At 43.5% G+C, this 15,352-nt stretch overlaps 1 protein-coding gene across 1 annotated transcript in view; it reads left to right on the top strand.

The window, feature by feature from the left end:
* Positions 1-11,479, top strand: part of LOC144689559 (solute carrier family 22 member 2-like) — a 40,863-nt gene extending 29,384 nt beyond the window's left edge. The window contains exons 10-11 of the mRNA XM_078556735.1: positions 1,603-1,702; positions 11,094-11,479. Coding sequence (XP_078412861.1) covers positions 1,603-1,702; positions 11,094-11,193 — 200 coding nt within the window. The 3' untranslated portion in view covers positions 11,194-11,479. The remainder of the gene's footprint in view (positions 1-1,602; positions 1,703-11,093) is intronic.
* Positions 11,480-15,352: the final 3,873 nt, after the last annotated feature.

The raw sequence follows: 15,352 nt of genomic DNA, 5'->3' as shown, positions 1-15,352 counted from the left end.
TAAGATGTTCCTTATTAAAGCCTATCTCTTTGACCAAGCTTTGGTCAGCTGTAATATCTCCTTATGAACCTTATGTAGTAGCTTGATGTTGAATTTTGTTTCGATAATACCTCTGTGAAGCACCTTGGTATGTTTCACTATGTTAACGGTGCTTATAAATGATAAGTTGTTGTTCTGTGAAACGGATTGGCACAGAGTTTGTGGCAATGACTACTTAGCAAGTGACAAGTAGTTGGGCAAAACTAGAAAAGCCGAGAATGCCAATTTTCAGTGGAGTGGCACAGCATAAAGCAAGCTCAACTTTAAAGGACATATGCCTGGAATTAACACAAGTGAATTAAACATACCAACCTATCCTGTAGGTTGTGTCGAACTCAACAAGTCACAAATCTGGAAGGTGAGTGACATGTGTTATGTTAGCATCAAAAAAGGTTACTTAAGGTCAATGTAAAACCAGTTACAACTTATTTTTCCCATGTGTTGTATTATGTTAATCGATACGGAACAACAGTTAAAGTATGTATAACAGATGGTACTTGAGTAACAGGTAAACCCAGCGACACTGGCTAAAATACAAATAACTCTGGTAATCCTCAGCAGGTCAGTTAGCATCCATAAGGAGGAGAACCGGGTTATGATCCTTTGTCGGAACTGAAGGCTGGATGGTGAACAGGCATTTTAGCAAAGTTGGGAAACTTGGAGGCAAAAGTTAAGGAGAGGAGGGGATGGAGAGGATGCCTTGCCAACTGCTTAATAGAAACAACCCAGGCTTGATCAAGAAGATGCATAGATATAAAAGCGGACCAAATAATGTATAAATAATATGAGGTGAAAAGATCTAACAAAAGCATAAAATAAGAAAAAATAAAAGACTTGCATTGAGTTTCAGAATACAAATAACTGATCACGTCTATAAAGTTTGAATAGTTTGTTATTCTTGTGATGTGGGTAACATTGGCAGAGCTGTCTCCATTGGTCATCCCTAGTTTCCCTAAAGATATTGAGTCAACCACACAATGAAGAGACTGGATCTACAAGGCGGCCTGACTATGTAGTCCATTCTCAGAAGTCTGTTTTTGTAGCAATTTGCAAAGATTTCATAGCCATTTTTCTGGTGCAGGTTCAATAAATAAACAGATTTATTGAATTAAATTTCAATATATCATGTTAGGAATTGACTTTAGGACATTTGGGTTGCTAGATTGTTATATTCAGCCACTCATCATGTGCTGTTGAATGTTGTTTAGTCTGTAAATACATAACATTTTCTTCACTTTATTCAGCCAAATTTAAAGAAACTTAACATTTACCTAATCTTTGTGAGATCATAAACTGACAGAATGACTCCAAGAACTGTACAATTCAGTATCAGTCATATACCGTTTTTTCCTGCAGACATACATTCCTCACTTCTGTTTCAGAATTCAGCGTTGCTACAGAATAAAATATATAAAAATGTGTTTTCCTAATGTTCAATTCAACTGTGTGTCAGAAAGAAATTCAGTAATATTCCTAAGAGAATGTTCTTCAAATTTAATTTGAACTAATCCATTTGTCTAGTTTGCACTAAATTTTTTCTTTGTTCTGTCCATTCATTCCCAGGGGTGATTGGTTTGATTGCTGGCAGCCTAGTGTTGCTCTTGCCTGAAACAAAGGGATTGACTTTACCAGACACCATTGAGGATGTGGAGAACATCAGATGGTAAGAAACCAGGCAGTGGCAAAAGCGCTCAGGTCCTGATGATTTCTTGCCATGAACCTTTCTCCCATTTTATTATCTCCGCAGCCATCCCCCACCACCACCACTGTTAAAGGTTTTCCCTATGCAGCTTTAAATCCACCATCCCTGCCACCCATGCTCCGGGTTCCCAGTATGTTCCACAGGTGTTCTTGTAGAACTCTTACAATCCGGTAGGTGGCTTAGGAAAGTGGCCAATGGTGATGCTACTTTGCTCTGTGTGGGGAAGCAACTAGCATTCCTCACTGCTGTTACCTAAGGACCTGGATAAAATCTTGAGCCCGAATGGGAAATTGGATCCACTCAGGCTCATCTTGTATGTGTTACACTCAACAGTTGGAAAAGTTATCTTTACGAATGTGGTGTTAGGTACTGAGCATTGAATACAGGATGCCTGGATTCCAGCTGAGTGGTACCTCAAGAATTCTGTCTGACGGAGGTGGCTTCTGTTGAATGTTGCATGTTCAGTAGATGTCAGGAAGAGGTTCTGTGTCTTGTATGGTCTAACATTAAGTGTTTATTGAGAACAGGTAACTATGTACATATATACAAGATATAGCCCAAGCTATGAGCTAACTCTTTGCTTGCTTCTACACAGGTCTCTGTCCAGCCCTGGCTGGAGACCAACTGACTCCAGTCTCAGGTCATGTGTCTCTTTGCATCACATTGTGGGCGGTACTATTTTCCAGTCCCACATTAACCCTTGCTATGTCAGATACCCTTACACTACAGTTTTTGCAACCCCATATCTGCTATATGTTAACACAAAATGCTAACATTTTCAGAGGACTTTGCTGAATCACAAACTTCAACCGTACTAACCTGAAGTCAATTCCTTTTCGTATTTACAGCCTTTGGCACTCTGGAGTCAACAATAGCTTGTATTTATTTAGCTGCTTTAACATAGTAATATGCCCCAAGTCACTTCACAGGATCAAAATCAAACAAGAATTGGAAATGATTGGAGGAAATATCAGGATGGGTGACTGAAAGCTTGGTCCAACAGGTAGATTCTAAGGAGGGTTTTTAAGAACATAATAATTAGGAGCTGGAGTAGGCCACCTGACCCTTCAAATCACCTCCACCATTCAATAAAATCATGGCTGACCTTTTATATTAAACTCTGACCTCCCTCGCTATCCCTATATCCCTTAATTCCTTCGTATCCAAAAATCAATCGATCTCTGTCTCGAATATATTTAACAAGTGAATATCCACAACTCACTGGGATAGTGAGCTCCAACAATTCACAGCCCTTTGAGTGAAGAAATTTCTCCACTCCTCAGTCCTAAAAGGGGAGAGACAGAGAGATTTAGGGAGGGAATTTAGCAGAAGGCATGGCCACCAATGTTGGGAATGCTCAAAGGCGCAGTATTAGAGGAACACAGAGTTCTCGGAGGGTTGTAGGGATGGAAGAAGTTAGAGATAACGAGGGGTGAAGCCCGAAAGGGATTTGAACAAAAGGATGAGAATTTTAAATATGATGCATTGCTCGACTGAGTGGAAAGTATCAAATATCGAGACAATAGTGGTGCCTGTAACTGCACGGGTAAGTTTAATTTCTTTCTCAACTTTTAACTAGAACTGAAATCCGTGACAGGATCTTTTGTATTTTGTTAATGTTATTATAGGTTCAGACCGGTTCCATTGATGCTGTCCCCTGCAGATTTCTAGTTAAAACTGCAGTGTCATCTGTTGGTTTCAGCTAAAGTAAAACTAACTGCAGTTTACATGAAGCTTGGTGGGAATATGAATGATGAGGAGGGTGTTAAGAGTCTTCAAGGCAATTTAGGTTGAGTGAGTGAGCAAATACATGGCAGATGCAGTGTAACGTGGATAAGTGTGAAGTTATCCACTTTGGTAGGCAAAACAGAATGGCAGAGTATTATTTAAATGGCGATAGATTGGGAAATGTTGATGTACAAAGGGACCTGGGTGTCCTTATACACCAATCATTGAGAGCAAGCATGCAGGTATAGCAAGCAGTCAAGAAGGCAAAATGGTATGTTGGCCTTCATTGTGAGAGGGCTTGAGTACAGGAGCAAAGATGTCGTAGTGCAGTTGTACAGGCCTTGGTGAGACCACACCTGGAGTATTGTGTGCAGTTTTGGTCTCCTTACCTAAGAAAGGGTATATTTTCCATAGAAGGAGTGCAGCGAAGGTTCACCAGACTTATTCCTGGGATGGCAGGATTGTCGTATGAGGGGAGATTGGGCCAATTGGCCTGTATTTGCTAGAATTTAGAAGAATGAGGGGAGATCTCATTAAAACGTATAAAATTCTGGCAGGGATGGACAGACTGGATGCAGGGATGATGTTTCCTCTGGCTGGGGGGTCTAGGACAAGGGGGATCACAGTCTCAGGATACGGGGTAGACCATTTGGGATTGAGATGAGGAGAAACTTCTTCACTCAGAGGGTGATGAATCTATGGATTCCTCTACCACAGAAGGCTCTGGAGGCCAAGTCACTGAATATATTTAAGAAGGAAGTAGATAGATTTCTGGACTCTAAAGGTGTCAAGGGATATGGGGAGAGTGCAGGAATATGGCCTTGAGATAAAGGATCAGCCATGATCATATTGAATGGCAGAGCAGGCTTGAAGGACCAAATGACCTACTACTTCTCCTCACACTTCACCTCATCCTCACCAACCTGCCTGCTGCACATGCATCTGTCCATGACAGTATCGGTGGGAGTGACCACTGGACAGTCCTTGTGGAGACGAAGTCCCGCCTTCACATTGAGGATACCCTCCATCGTGTTGTGTGGCATTACCGCCGTGATAAATGGGATAGATTTTGAAAAGATCTAGCAACTCGAGACTGGGGCACCCATGAGGTGCTGTGGGCCATCAGTAGCAGCAGAATTGTACTTGAACACAAACTGTAACTCATGACTCGCCATATCCCCCGCTCTAACATTACCATCAAGCCAGGGGATCAACCCTGGTTAAATGAAGAGTGCAGGAGGGTGTGCCAGGAGCAGCACCAGGTATACCTAAAAATGAGGTGTCAACCTGGTGAAGCTATAACACAGGACTACTAGCGTGCCAAACAGCATAAGCAACAAGTGATAGACAGAACTAAGTGACCCCACAACCAACGGACCAGATCTAAGCTCTGCAGCCCTACCACATCCAGTGAATGGTTTTGGGCAGTTAAACAACTCACTGGAGGAGGAGGCTCCACAAAAATCCCCATCCCTTATGATGGAGGAGTCCAGCACATCAATGTAAAAGATAAGGCTGAAGCATTTGCTACAATTTTAAGCCAGAAGTGCCGAGTAGATGATCCTCCAGAGGTCCCCAGCATCACAGATGCCAGTCTTCAACCAATTTGATTCAGTCCACGTGATATCAAGAAATGACTGAAGGCAATGGATACTGCAAAGGCTATGGGCCCTGACAATATTCTGGCAATAGTACTGAAGACTTGTGCTTCAGAACTTGCCACGCCCCCTAGCCAAGCTGTTCCAGTACAGCTACTGGCATCTACTTGGCTATGTGGAAAATTGTCCATGTATGTCCTGTACACAAAAAGCAGGACAAATCCAACCCAGCTAATCACCACCCCATCAGTCTACTCTCGATCATCAGTAAAGTAATGGAAGGGGTCATCAACAGTGCTATCAAGTGGCACTTGCTTAGCAATAACCTGCTCACTGACGCCCAATTTGGGTTCTGCCAGGGCCGCTCAGCTCCTGACCTCATTACAGCCTTGGTCCAAACATGGACAAAGGAGCTAATCTCGCAAGGTGAGGTGAGAATGACTGCCCTTGACATCAACGCTACATTTGACCAAGTGTGGCATCAAGGAACCCTAGCAAAACTGGAGTCAATGGGAATCAGGGTGATAACTCTCCACTGGTTGGTGTCATACCTAGCACAAAGGAAGATGGTTGTGGTTGTTGGAGGTCAGTCATCTCAGCTCCAGGACACCACTGCAGGAGCTCCTCAGGGTAGTGCCCTCAGCCCAACCATCTTCAACTACTTCATCAATGACCTTCCTTCCATTATAAGGTCAGAAGTGGGGATGTTTGCTGATGCTTGCACAATGTATAGCACCATTCACGACTCCTCAGATACTGAAACAGTCCATGTCCAAATGCAGCAAGACTGGGACAATATCCAGGCTTGGGCCGACAAGTGGCAAGTAACATTCACGCCACACAAGTGCCAGGCAATGACCATCTCCAACAAGAGAGAATCCGACCATCGCCCCTTATTTTTCAATGGCGTTATCATCACTGAATCCCCCACTATCAACATCCTGGGGGTTACCATTGACCAGAAACTGAACTGGACTAGCTGTATAAATACTGTGGCTATAAAAGCGGGTCAGAGGCTAGGAACTGTGCGATGAGTAACTCACTACCTGACTCCCCAAAGCCTGTTGACCATCTACAAGGCAAAAGTCAGGAGTATGATGGAATATTCCCCACTTGCCTGGATGAGTGCAGCTCCCACAACACTCAAGAAGCTGGACACCGTCCAGGATAAAGCAGCCCACTTGATTGGCATCACATCCACAAACATTCACTCCTTCTACCACTGATGCACAGTAGCAGCAATGTGTACCATCTACAAGATGCACTGCAGGAATTCACCAAGGCTCTTTGACAGCACCTTCCAAACCCACGGCCACTACCATCTAGAAGGACAAGGGCAGCAGATAGATGGGAACACCACCACCTAGAAGTTTCCTGCCAAGTCACTCACCATCCTGACTTGGAAATATATTGCCGTTCCTTCACTATCGCTGGGTGAAAATCCTGTAACTCCCTCCCTAACAGCACTGTGGGTGTACCTACACCACATGGACTGCAGCAGCTCAAGAAGGCAGCTCACCACCACCTTCTCAAGGGCAACTAGGGATGGGCAATAAATGCTGACCTAGCCAGCAAAGCCCACATCCCGTGAATTAATGCAAAAAAAATTTTTTTTCTATGTTTCTATGATAAGCACTAGGGGATGGGGTGAACCTTTGGCTCAATGGTAGCATTCCTACATCTGAGGCTGAACGTGCAGTGTTTGAACCTCACTCCGCAGATGTAGAGACCGGAACTCTGGTTCTGAATCTTGAGTTAATGTCTTCTTGCCCCACACCCTCCTGACCTACTAATGCATGGTTGGTGGGAGCCCAGAAAGCCATCCAGCTGTATAGAATACCCCATTAAGTGGTTTAAAGACATTTATGGTCATGAAATGAGAATTCAGATGATCCATGAGCACTTGGCACTACTGCAAAAACAATCAGAAGAACACAAATACAAAAACAAAATACTATAGAAGCTGGAAATCTGAAATAAAAGCCAAAAATACTGGAAATACTCAGGTCTGGCAGCATCTGTGGATAGAGACACAGATTTAACATTTTTAAAAATTCATTCATGGGACTTGGGCATCACTGGCTGGGCCAACATTTGTTGCCCATACCTAATTGCCCTTGAGGAGGTGGTGGTGAGCTGCTGCCTTGAACAGCTGCAGTCCATGTGGCATAGGTACACCCACAGTGCTGTTAGGGAGGGAGTTCCAGGATTTTGACCCAGCGACGGTCAATGAATAGCGACATATTTCCAAGTCAGGATTGTGAGTGACTTGGAGGGGAACTTCCAGGTGGTGGTGTTCCCATGTGTCTACTGCCCTTGTCCTTCTAGATGGTAGTGTTTGTGGGATTGGAAGGTGCTGTCGAAGGAGCCTTGGTGAGTTCCTGCAGCGCATCTTGTAGATGGTACACACTGCTGCCACTGTGCGCCGGTGGTGGAGGGAGTGAATGTTTGTGGTTAACCTTTCATCAGAACAGGGGCAAGTTAGAAATATGATGGATTTTGAGCAAGTGAGATAGGGTGGAGGGCAGAAGAGATTAAATAACAAAAGGTTTCATGGTGCAAGGCTAAAGGGAGTGGTAATGGGCCAAGTAAAGAAACAAAAGATGTGCCTAGAGCAGGATGATGAACAACTGTCATCCAAAAGCAAAGAGGAAATGAGAGAAACAAAGGAAAAAAAAATCAAACCAGCAAAGAAAAAGGAAACAAACCGGGGCAGAGGTTATGATGCAAAATTGTTGAATACATTGTTGAGTCTGAGAGGTGAAAAGTGCCAAATTGAACAATAAAGCTTGTGTTAAGCTTTGCTGGAACACTGCAGGAGGCTGAGAACAGAAAGGTCAGAGTGGGAAAAAGTTGGAGAATTAAAATGAAAGGCAATTGGGAGCTTGGAGTCAGGCTTACAGACTGAATGGCAGTGTTCCAGTCACCAGTCTGCATTTGGTTTCTCCAATGTAGAGGAGACCACATCATGAGCAGCGAATCCATTAAACCAAATTGGAAGAAGTATAAATAAAAATCACTGTTTCATGTGGAAGAAGTTTCGAGCCTTGGATGGCGAGATGGGAGGAAAAGAGAGGTTGTTGCATCTCCTGTGCTTGCTTGGAAAGATGCCAAAGGAAAAGGAGAGGATGTTGGAGGTGACTGAGAGGTGGACCAAGCTTGTGCACAGGGAATGGTCCTTTCGGAATGGGGAAGAAGGGTTCGGTGATGATATCAGGCTGGAGGTGTGGGAAATGATGGAGGATGATCTGAATAGGGAGGCTAGTGGGGTGGAAAGTGAGGACAAGGGAAACCGGTTCATACATGAAATAGAACAGACATGGTCGAGGGCCCTCTCAACCACAGTGAGGGGAGGCCTCGGCTGAGGAAAAAGAAATACATATCAGAAGTGCTGGCAAGGAGAATTACATCGTCCAAACAGATGTGACAGAGAAACTGAGAATGGAATAGAGTCCTTACAGAAAGCAGAGTGTGAGGAAGTGTAGTCAAGGTAGCTGTCAGAGTCAGTGAGATTATAGTGAATATTGGTCAGTAGCCTATCCACAGAAATGGAGTTAAAGACAACAAGGAAAGGAAGATAAATGCAGGAATGACCACGTGAAGGCGACAGAAAGGTGGAAATTGGAAGCAAAGCCAATGAAATTTTCCAGTTCAGTTCCTAGTACAGTGCCGACGGCATTGGTCCCACAGTGCGTTTCCCGCAGGAAGTGGGAATACAGTCATTAATGTACCAGGAACAGAACTGAGGGAGGGGCCTCATTTGAACAAGGAATGTTCCACATATCCCACAAAATGACAGGCAAAGATAGGACCCACGTGGATACCCAAAGCAATAGAAACACCTTTTATTTGGAGGAAGTGAGTGGAGTTGAAGGATAAGTTGTTCAATGTGAGCACAAGTTCAGCCAGGTGGAGGAGAGTGATGGGGGCTGGGAACTGGTTGGGCCTCCATTCAAGGAAAACACGGAGACTCCGCAGGCCATCCCGGTAGGGGATGGAACTATAGGGGGATTGGTGAAAACCAGAACAGCAACTGCTATTTAGAAAGCACCCTTAATGTAGTAAATCATCCCAAAGTTTTGCAGAAGAGATTAAATAAAATTTGACACCAATGCACATAATGGTATCTAGATCAGTCATGATCTCATTGAATGGTGGAATAGGTTCAAGGGACTGAATGTCCTATTCTGTTCCTATATCCTTATAAGGAGATGTTAACACGGGTGTCAAAAAGTAGGTTTTAAGGGAAATCTTGAAGGAGGAGAGAGAGGTACCAAAGCAGAAATGTTTAGGGAGGAACTCGAGGTTGGATCCAAAGCAGCTAAAGGAAATGGTGAAGTTATGAAAATCGGAGTTGTGCAAGAGGCCAGAACTGGGAAATATGCAGAGATTTCTGAGGATTGTAGGGCTGTAAGTTTGCTGCGGGAGTGAGGTCATTTAGAGATTTGAAAACAAGGGTGGGAATTTTAAAATTGATGCATGTATGGACTGTGGGACAATGTAGGTCAGTATGAACAGGCGTTGGGGAGAGTTATCTTACGGGCTGCAGATTTCAGGATGAGCTCAAGTTAATGGAGGGTGCAAGACGAGCCAGAAAAGCATTTAAGTAGTTGAGTTTGGAGGGAACAAAGGCATGAATGAGGGTTTCTGCAGCAGATAAGCTGAGGCAGGGGCAAAGAAGTGCAATGTTACAGAAATGGAAGGAGCTGCGTTCGGTGACGGAAAGAATTTGGGGTCAGAACTCAGCTCGGTCAAATTTGACAAGGCTGCAAACAGTCTGATTCAATCTCTCAGTTGCCAGAGAGGGGAATGGAGCCAGTGATTAGGAAGCAGAGGTTTTGGCGGGGACTGAAGATGATGGCTTTGGTCTCGCCATTATTCATTTGGAGGAAATTACTGCTCATCTTTTGCTGGGTGTTGGCCCAACAGTGGAGCAAAGGCAGATGAAAGATTGAGAATCTTGGTGGTGAGGTCGAGCTGTGTTGCCATGGTACAAGTGGGAACCTGATGTGTTCCTGGATGATGTTGCTGAGGTGCAGGATGTAGATGAGAAAGAGGAGGGGGGCCGAGGATAGATCCCTGGGGGACAGCAGAGGTAACTGTGGGAGTGGGAAGAGAAACCAGTGCAGGTGATTCTCTGGATATAATTGGATAGATAAGAATGAAACCAGGGGAGTGCAATCCCAAGGAACAAGACAATGGAAGAGAAGCAGTGGAGGAAGATGGTGTTGAAGACTGTAAGACAGGTCATTAAGAATGAGGAGGGATAGTTCACCACAGCCACATGGGATATCATCTATGCCTTTGTTTTTGGTACTGTGGCAAGGCCAGAAACTTGGTGACAGGGCTTTAACTGTGGAGTTGTGGGAACATGGATTTGTGAGGTAATAACACATTGAGGAGAGGAAAGGGAAGTTGGAAATAGGCTGTGTAGTTCGCAAGGACAGAGGGATCAAGGGTAGGTTTTTTGAGCGGTTGGATGATGGCAGTTGAATTGAAGGTGAGGGTCCATTACATGGGGAGAGAGAGAGTCATTAAGAATACCAGCGAACAAGAAGGCCAGAAAGGAAAGTGGGATGTTCAACAGTTGTAAGTGACTTGTGGAAGAGTTTTTCCAGGGTGGACATAGAAGGAAGTAGTAGTTGGAGCAGGAAGAGTATGAGAGTGGAAAGGATTCAAGGAAGCGATCAGAGATGGCCGCCTCTGTGATTAACACAATGCTAAGAGAGAGGCCATGTGAGATGGCAAGGCTGAGACTGTGTCTGTGAATGTGGATAGGCAACTTTATATGGAAGGAGAGATTAAAGGAGGATAGGAGGGCAGTGAACTCAGAGGTGAGAGAGTATGATGAGTTGAAATGGAGGTTGAAATTACTGAAGATGAGAGGTGGCATTTAAGGAGCGTTGCAGAGCAAGGTGAGAAGGTGCCAGAGGCTGAATGTCCAAACTCTGGGCCTGAAGGATTTGTGTGTCCTATATTGAGAGAGTGTTGAAGATTGCTGTATCATTACCACATTGTTTCTTTAGGCTAAAGGAAAAGATATTGAAGACACACTACCAGCAGATGGTTCTGCATTCAATGGATATCGAGGATCCAGCAACAGTGAAGATGGTCATTGAAGCATGAGTTAGCTTCCGCCATGAGACAGCTATCGATTGCAGTTGCTCAGGTTCATATTTCACATTTGCTTTCCCTTGTTCAAAATTTAGTCCAATAACATTCATTCATTCGAGTGATTCGCCAATGCTGAGGATTAGTTTTGTGTTTATATTTTTTAATACGTATGTATGCCTTTCAAAATGAAACCAATAAGCTAGTGATTATATAACAAAAGTTCTGCATCTGTTATTTGTACTGTTAAATGCTAAATATTAAATATTAATGAGTCCTCAAACAATGCCTGATATGAAAGAAAACCAATTAGAGAAAATACAGTTTTGAATGTTAAACTTGAGATTTGAGTTTCTATTGGACAGTCTCGTCACCAATGATATGACTGGATGAGCTGGGTCCCATTATTAAACGTGAGTTTAATCACACGCTGAACATGAAGGTTCAAGAGGACTGTACAGAAGGTGATAAAAGGAACACCAATTTATGAAGTGACATCAATAATCATCATGTCCCTCAGCCCTTACTTCATGCAGTTTTGTTACAGTCTGATTGCTAAGTGTGATGCGGCAACAGAATAAAGACCTCAGTAGGTATCAATCTTTGCATATATACCAAGAAATAACTTGAGGCTGAACTGTCTCTCCCAAACGAAGAACTACAGTATAGGAAAAGCAAGGAAAAAGCCCCAGTGTCAGACATCTCATCCTTGGTTTCCATATTTCAATTCTGTTTCTTGTCTACACTGTACACAAATACTTGAAGGTGGTACAACAAATGGGGAAGGCCATTAAAAAATCACATAGTATCTTGGACTTTATGAATAGTGGCATGGAGGACCAAAAGTAAGGAAATTATACCAAACATTATGAAACAGTGGTTAGGCACCAGTTTTAGGGAGGATGTCAAGACTTTACAGCAGTGTGCAGAGATTTATTAAAATGGTAATGAACATTCACTGGGTTGGATACTTCAATGTCCATCATCAAGAGGGGCTTGGTAGCACCAGTATCAAGTACTGAAAGATATATCTGCCAGCCTTTGTCTGTGGCAGGTGGTAGGAGAACCAACAAGAAGGAAAACTTACTTGACCTCACCCGCCCCAATCTACCTTGTGCAGATTCATCTGTCCATGACAGTATTTATTGGTAGGAGTGACCACTGACTGCACAGTCCCTGTGGAAACAAAGTCCCGTCTTCACAGCGGGGACATGCTCCATCATATTTCATGGCACTGTCCACTTGTTAAATGGGATAGATTCAGATCAAATGTAGCAACTCAAAACTAGGCATCCATGAGGAACAGTGGACCATCATCATCAGCAGCAGAACTGTATTCAATAGCAATCTGTAAAATTATGGCCCATATATACCTTACCCTCATTAACATCAAGCCAGAAGAATCAGCCCTGGTTCAGTGATGCATGCAGGAGAACATGCCATGCATAACTGAAAATAAGGTTTCAACCTGGTGAATCTACTATACAGGAGGCAGTCACACCCTTTAGGGTAGGTACTCCTGATTTGGTGCATGGCCATGGATAGGAGGCTTTGACTGTGAGTGAGGCAGGCATAGCTACCCAGCAGGTAGTACTGGAGGAGCCTCAGCCCTTGCAATTGTCCAACAGGTTCGAGGTTCCCGCAGCTTGGTGGATGAGAGGAAGGACTGCAGGGAAGATAAGCAAACTGACCACAGCACCATGGTGCAGGAAGCCATTCAAATGAAGGGGAAAATGATTGCAGCTGTAGTAGGGGACAGTGTGGTTAGGGGGATAGATACAGTTCTCTATAGTCCCAAAGTCTGTGTTGCCTGCCCAGTGCCAGGGTTAAGGACACTTCGGAGATGGAGAGGGACTTGGGAGGGAAAGGATCCAGCTGTCATGGTCCACGTGGGTACTGCCCCCCCCCTCACCCCCCCCCCCCCCCCCCCCCACCACCGCCCCCTCCCAAAATTCTCTTTACAGTCCTAGCTCTACAAATTGCCAGAACACTGGTTGCTGCGTGGTTCCGGTTATGACCAAGATAAAGGCTCTGCTAAGGGAGTATTAGCAGCTAAGGGCTAAATTAGAAAGAGGAACTGCAATTACTACCTGAGTCACAAGCAAATTGGCATAGAGTGAATAAGATCAGAGCTGAATGCATGGCTCAGAGTCTGTATGGGATATACGGGATTCAATTCATGGGGCACTGGCACCAGTACTGGGGAAAGAGGGAGCTATATTGTTGGGACTGCCTTCACTGGAACCACGCAGCAACCAGTGTCCCGTTAATTTGTAGAACTAGGACTGTAAAGAGAATTTTGGGAGGGGGAGTCAGTGGTGGAGGAGGATACACACGAGGGGAGATTTGGAAAGTTAAAGAGAAAGGACATGCCAATAGCCCAGGGTAGTGATACAGGTAATGATAACCAGACTATGCCAGGAAGGGACAGAGCATAAGTGTGTACCAGCAAATAAGGTCAGAGTAAACAAAAATGGTAAAAAGACAGAATTAAAGTTTCTTTACCTGAATGCTCACAGCATTTGTAACAAGACAGATTAATTGTTAGCACATATGGAGATATATGAATATGATATACTAGCTATTACAGAGATGTGATTGCATTATGGCCAATGCTGGGACCTGAATATTCAACGATATTTGACATTTTGGAAAGGTCAGGAGGAAAGGAAAAGGAAGTGGGGTAGCCCCATTAATAAAGGATGAGATCAGTACAATAGTGAGAAATGATCTTGGTTCAGAACATCAAGATGTAGAATCAGTTTGCATGGAGGTAAGAAATAGCAAAGGAAAGAAGTCGCTGGTGGGAGTTGTTTATAGGCCACCTAAAAGTAGGACAGAGTATACATCAATAAATAATCAAGGCTCTCAAGAAAGCAATAATTATGGGTGACTTTAATCTTCACATCGATTGAGCAATTTAAAGTTGCAATGGTAGGCTAGAGGATGAGTTCATAGAGTGTATTCAGGACAGTTTCTTTGAACCTACCAGGGACTAGGCTATTCTGGTAATGTGTATTGAGACAGGATTAATTAAGGACCTCATAGTAAAGGATCCTCTAGGCATGAGCGATTGTAATATGATAGAATTTCACATTCAGTTTGAGAGTGAGAAATGTAGGTCTTAAAATTAAATAAAGGCAATGACAAAGGTGTGAAGACAGAGATGGCTAAAGTGTACTGGGAAAAAGGGTTAAAAGGTAAGATGGTGGAGATGCAGTGGCAGACTTTTAAGGAGCTATTTCATATCCCTCAACAAAGATATATGCCATTGAGGAAGAAAGACTCTACCAGAAGGATGCACCATCTGTGGCTAACTAAGGGAGTTAAGGGCAGTATCAAAGTGAAAGAAAAGGTGTACAATGATGTGAAGATTAGTGATAGGGCAGAAGATTGGGAAAGTTTCAGAAACCAGCAAAGGATGGCTAAAAAAGATGATGGAGGGAGAAATTGGAGTACAATAAAAAGAACTAGCAAGAATCTTCTACAATTATATTAAAAGGAAAAGAGTAGCTAAAGTGAACATTGGTCCCATAGAGGGTGAGACTGAGGAATTAATAATGAGAAATGAGGGAATAGCGGAGACTTTGAACCAATATTTAATGTCTGTCTTCATAGTAAAAGACACAAAAAGCATCCCAAGAATAGTTGAAAATCGAGGCAGGAGGGAGGGAGGAACTTAGAGCAATTGCTATCGCTGCAGAATTATAATCACTACAGAAAAAAGCAATGAGAATACCAATTGGACTTAAAGCTGACCAGTCCCCAGGACCTGAAGGCCTGCACCCTGGTGTCCCAGAAGTGGCTGCAGAGATAGTGGATGTATTGGTTATAATCTTCCAAAATTCTCCTGATTCTGGAAATGTCCCAGTGGGTTAGAAAACTGCAAATATAACACCTCTGTTCAAGAAAGGAGGGAGACAGAAAGCAGGTAACAATAGGCCAGGTAATCTAACATCTGTCATTGGGAAAATGCTAGAATCCATTATTATAGAGGCAATAGCAGGATATTTAGAAAATCATGATACAATCAGGCAGAGTCAACATGCTTTTGTGAAAGGGAAATTGTGTTTGGCAAGTTTATTAGAGTTCTTTGAGGATATAATAAACAGGATGGAAAAAGGGGAACCAGTAGATGTAGTGTTTTGAAGTACAGAATTTGAGTATTGTTGAA

The sequence above is a fragment of the Cetorhinus maximus genome, chromosome 14 (genome assembly GCF_964194155.1).
Source record: "Cetorhinus maximus chromosome 14, sCetMax3.hap1.1, whole genome shotgun sequence".
Classification (NCBI taxonomy): domain Eukaryota; kingdom Metazoa; phylum Chordata; class Chondrichthyes; order Lamniformes; family Cetorhinidae; genus Cetorhinus; species Cetorhinus maximus.
Note: the sequence above shows the minus strand (reverse complement) of the source record. Positions and strands in the feature narration are given on the sequence as shown.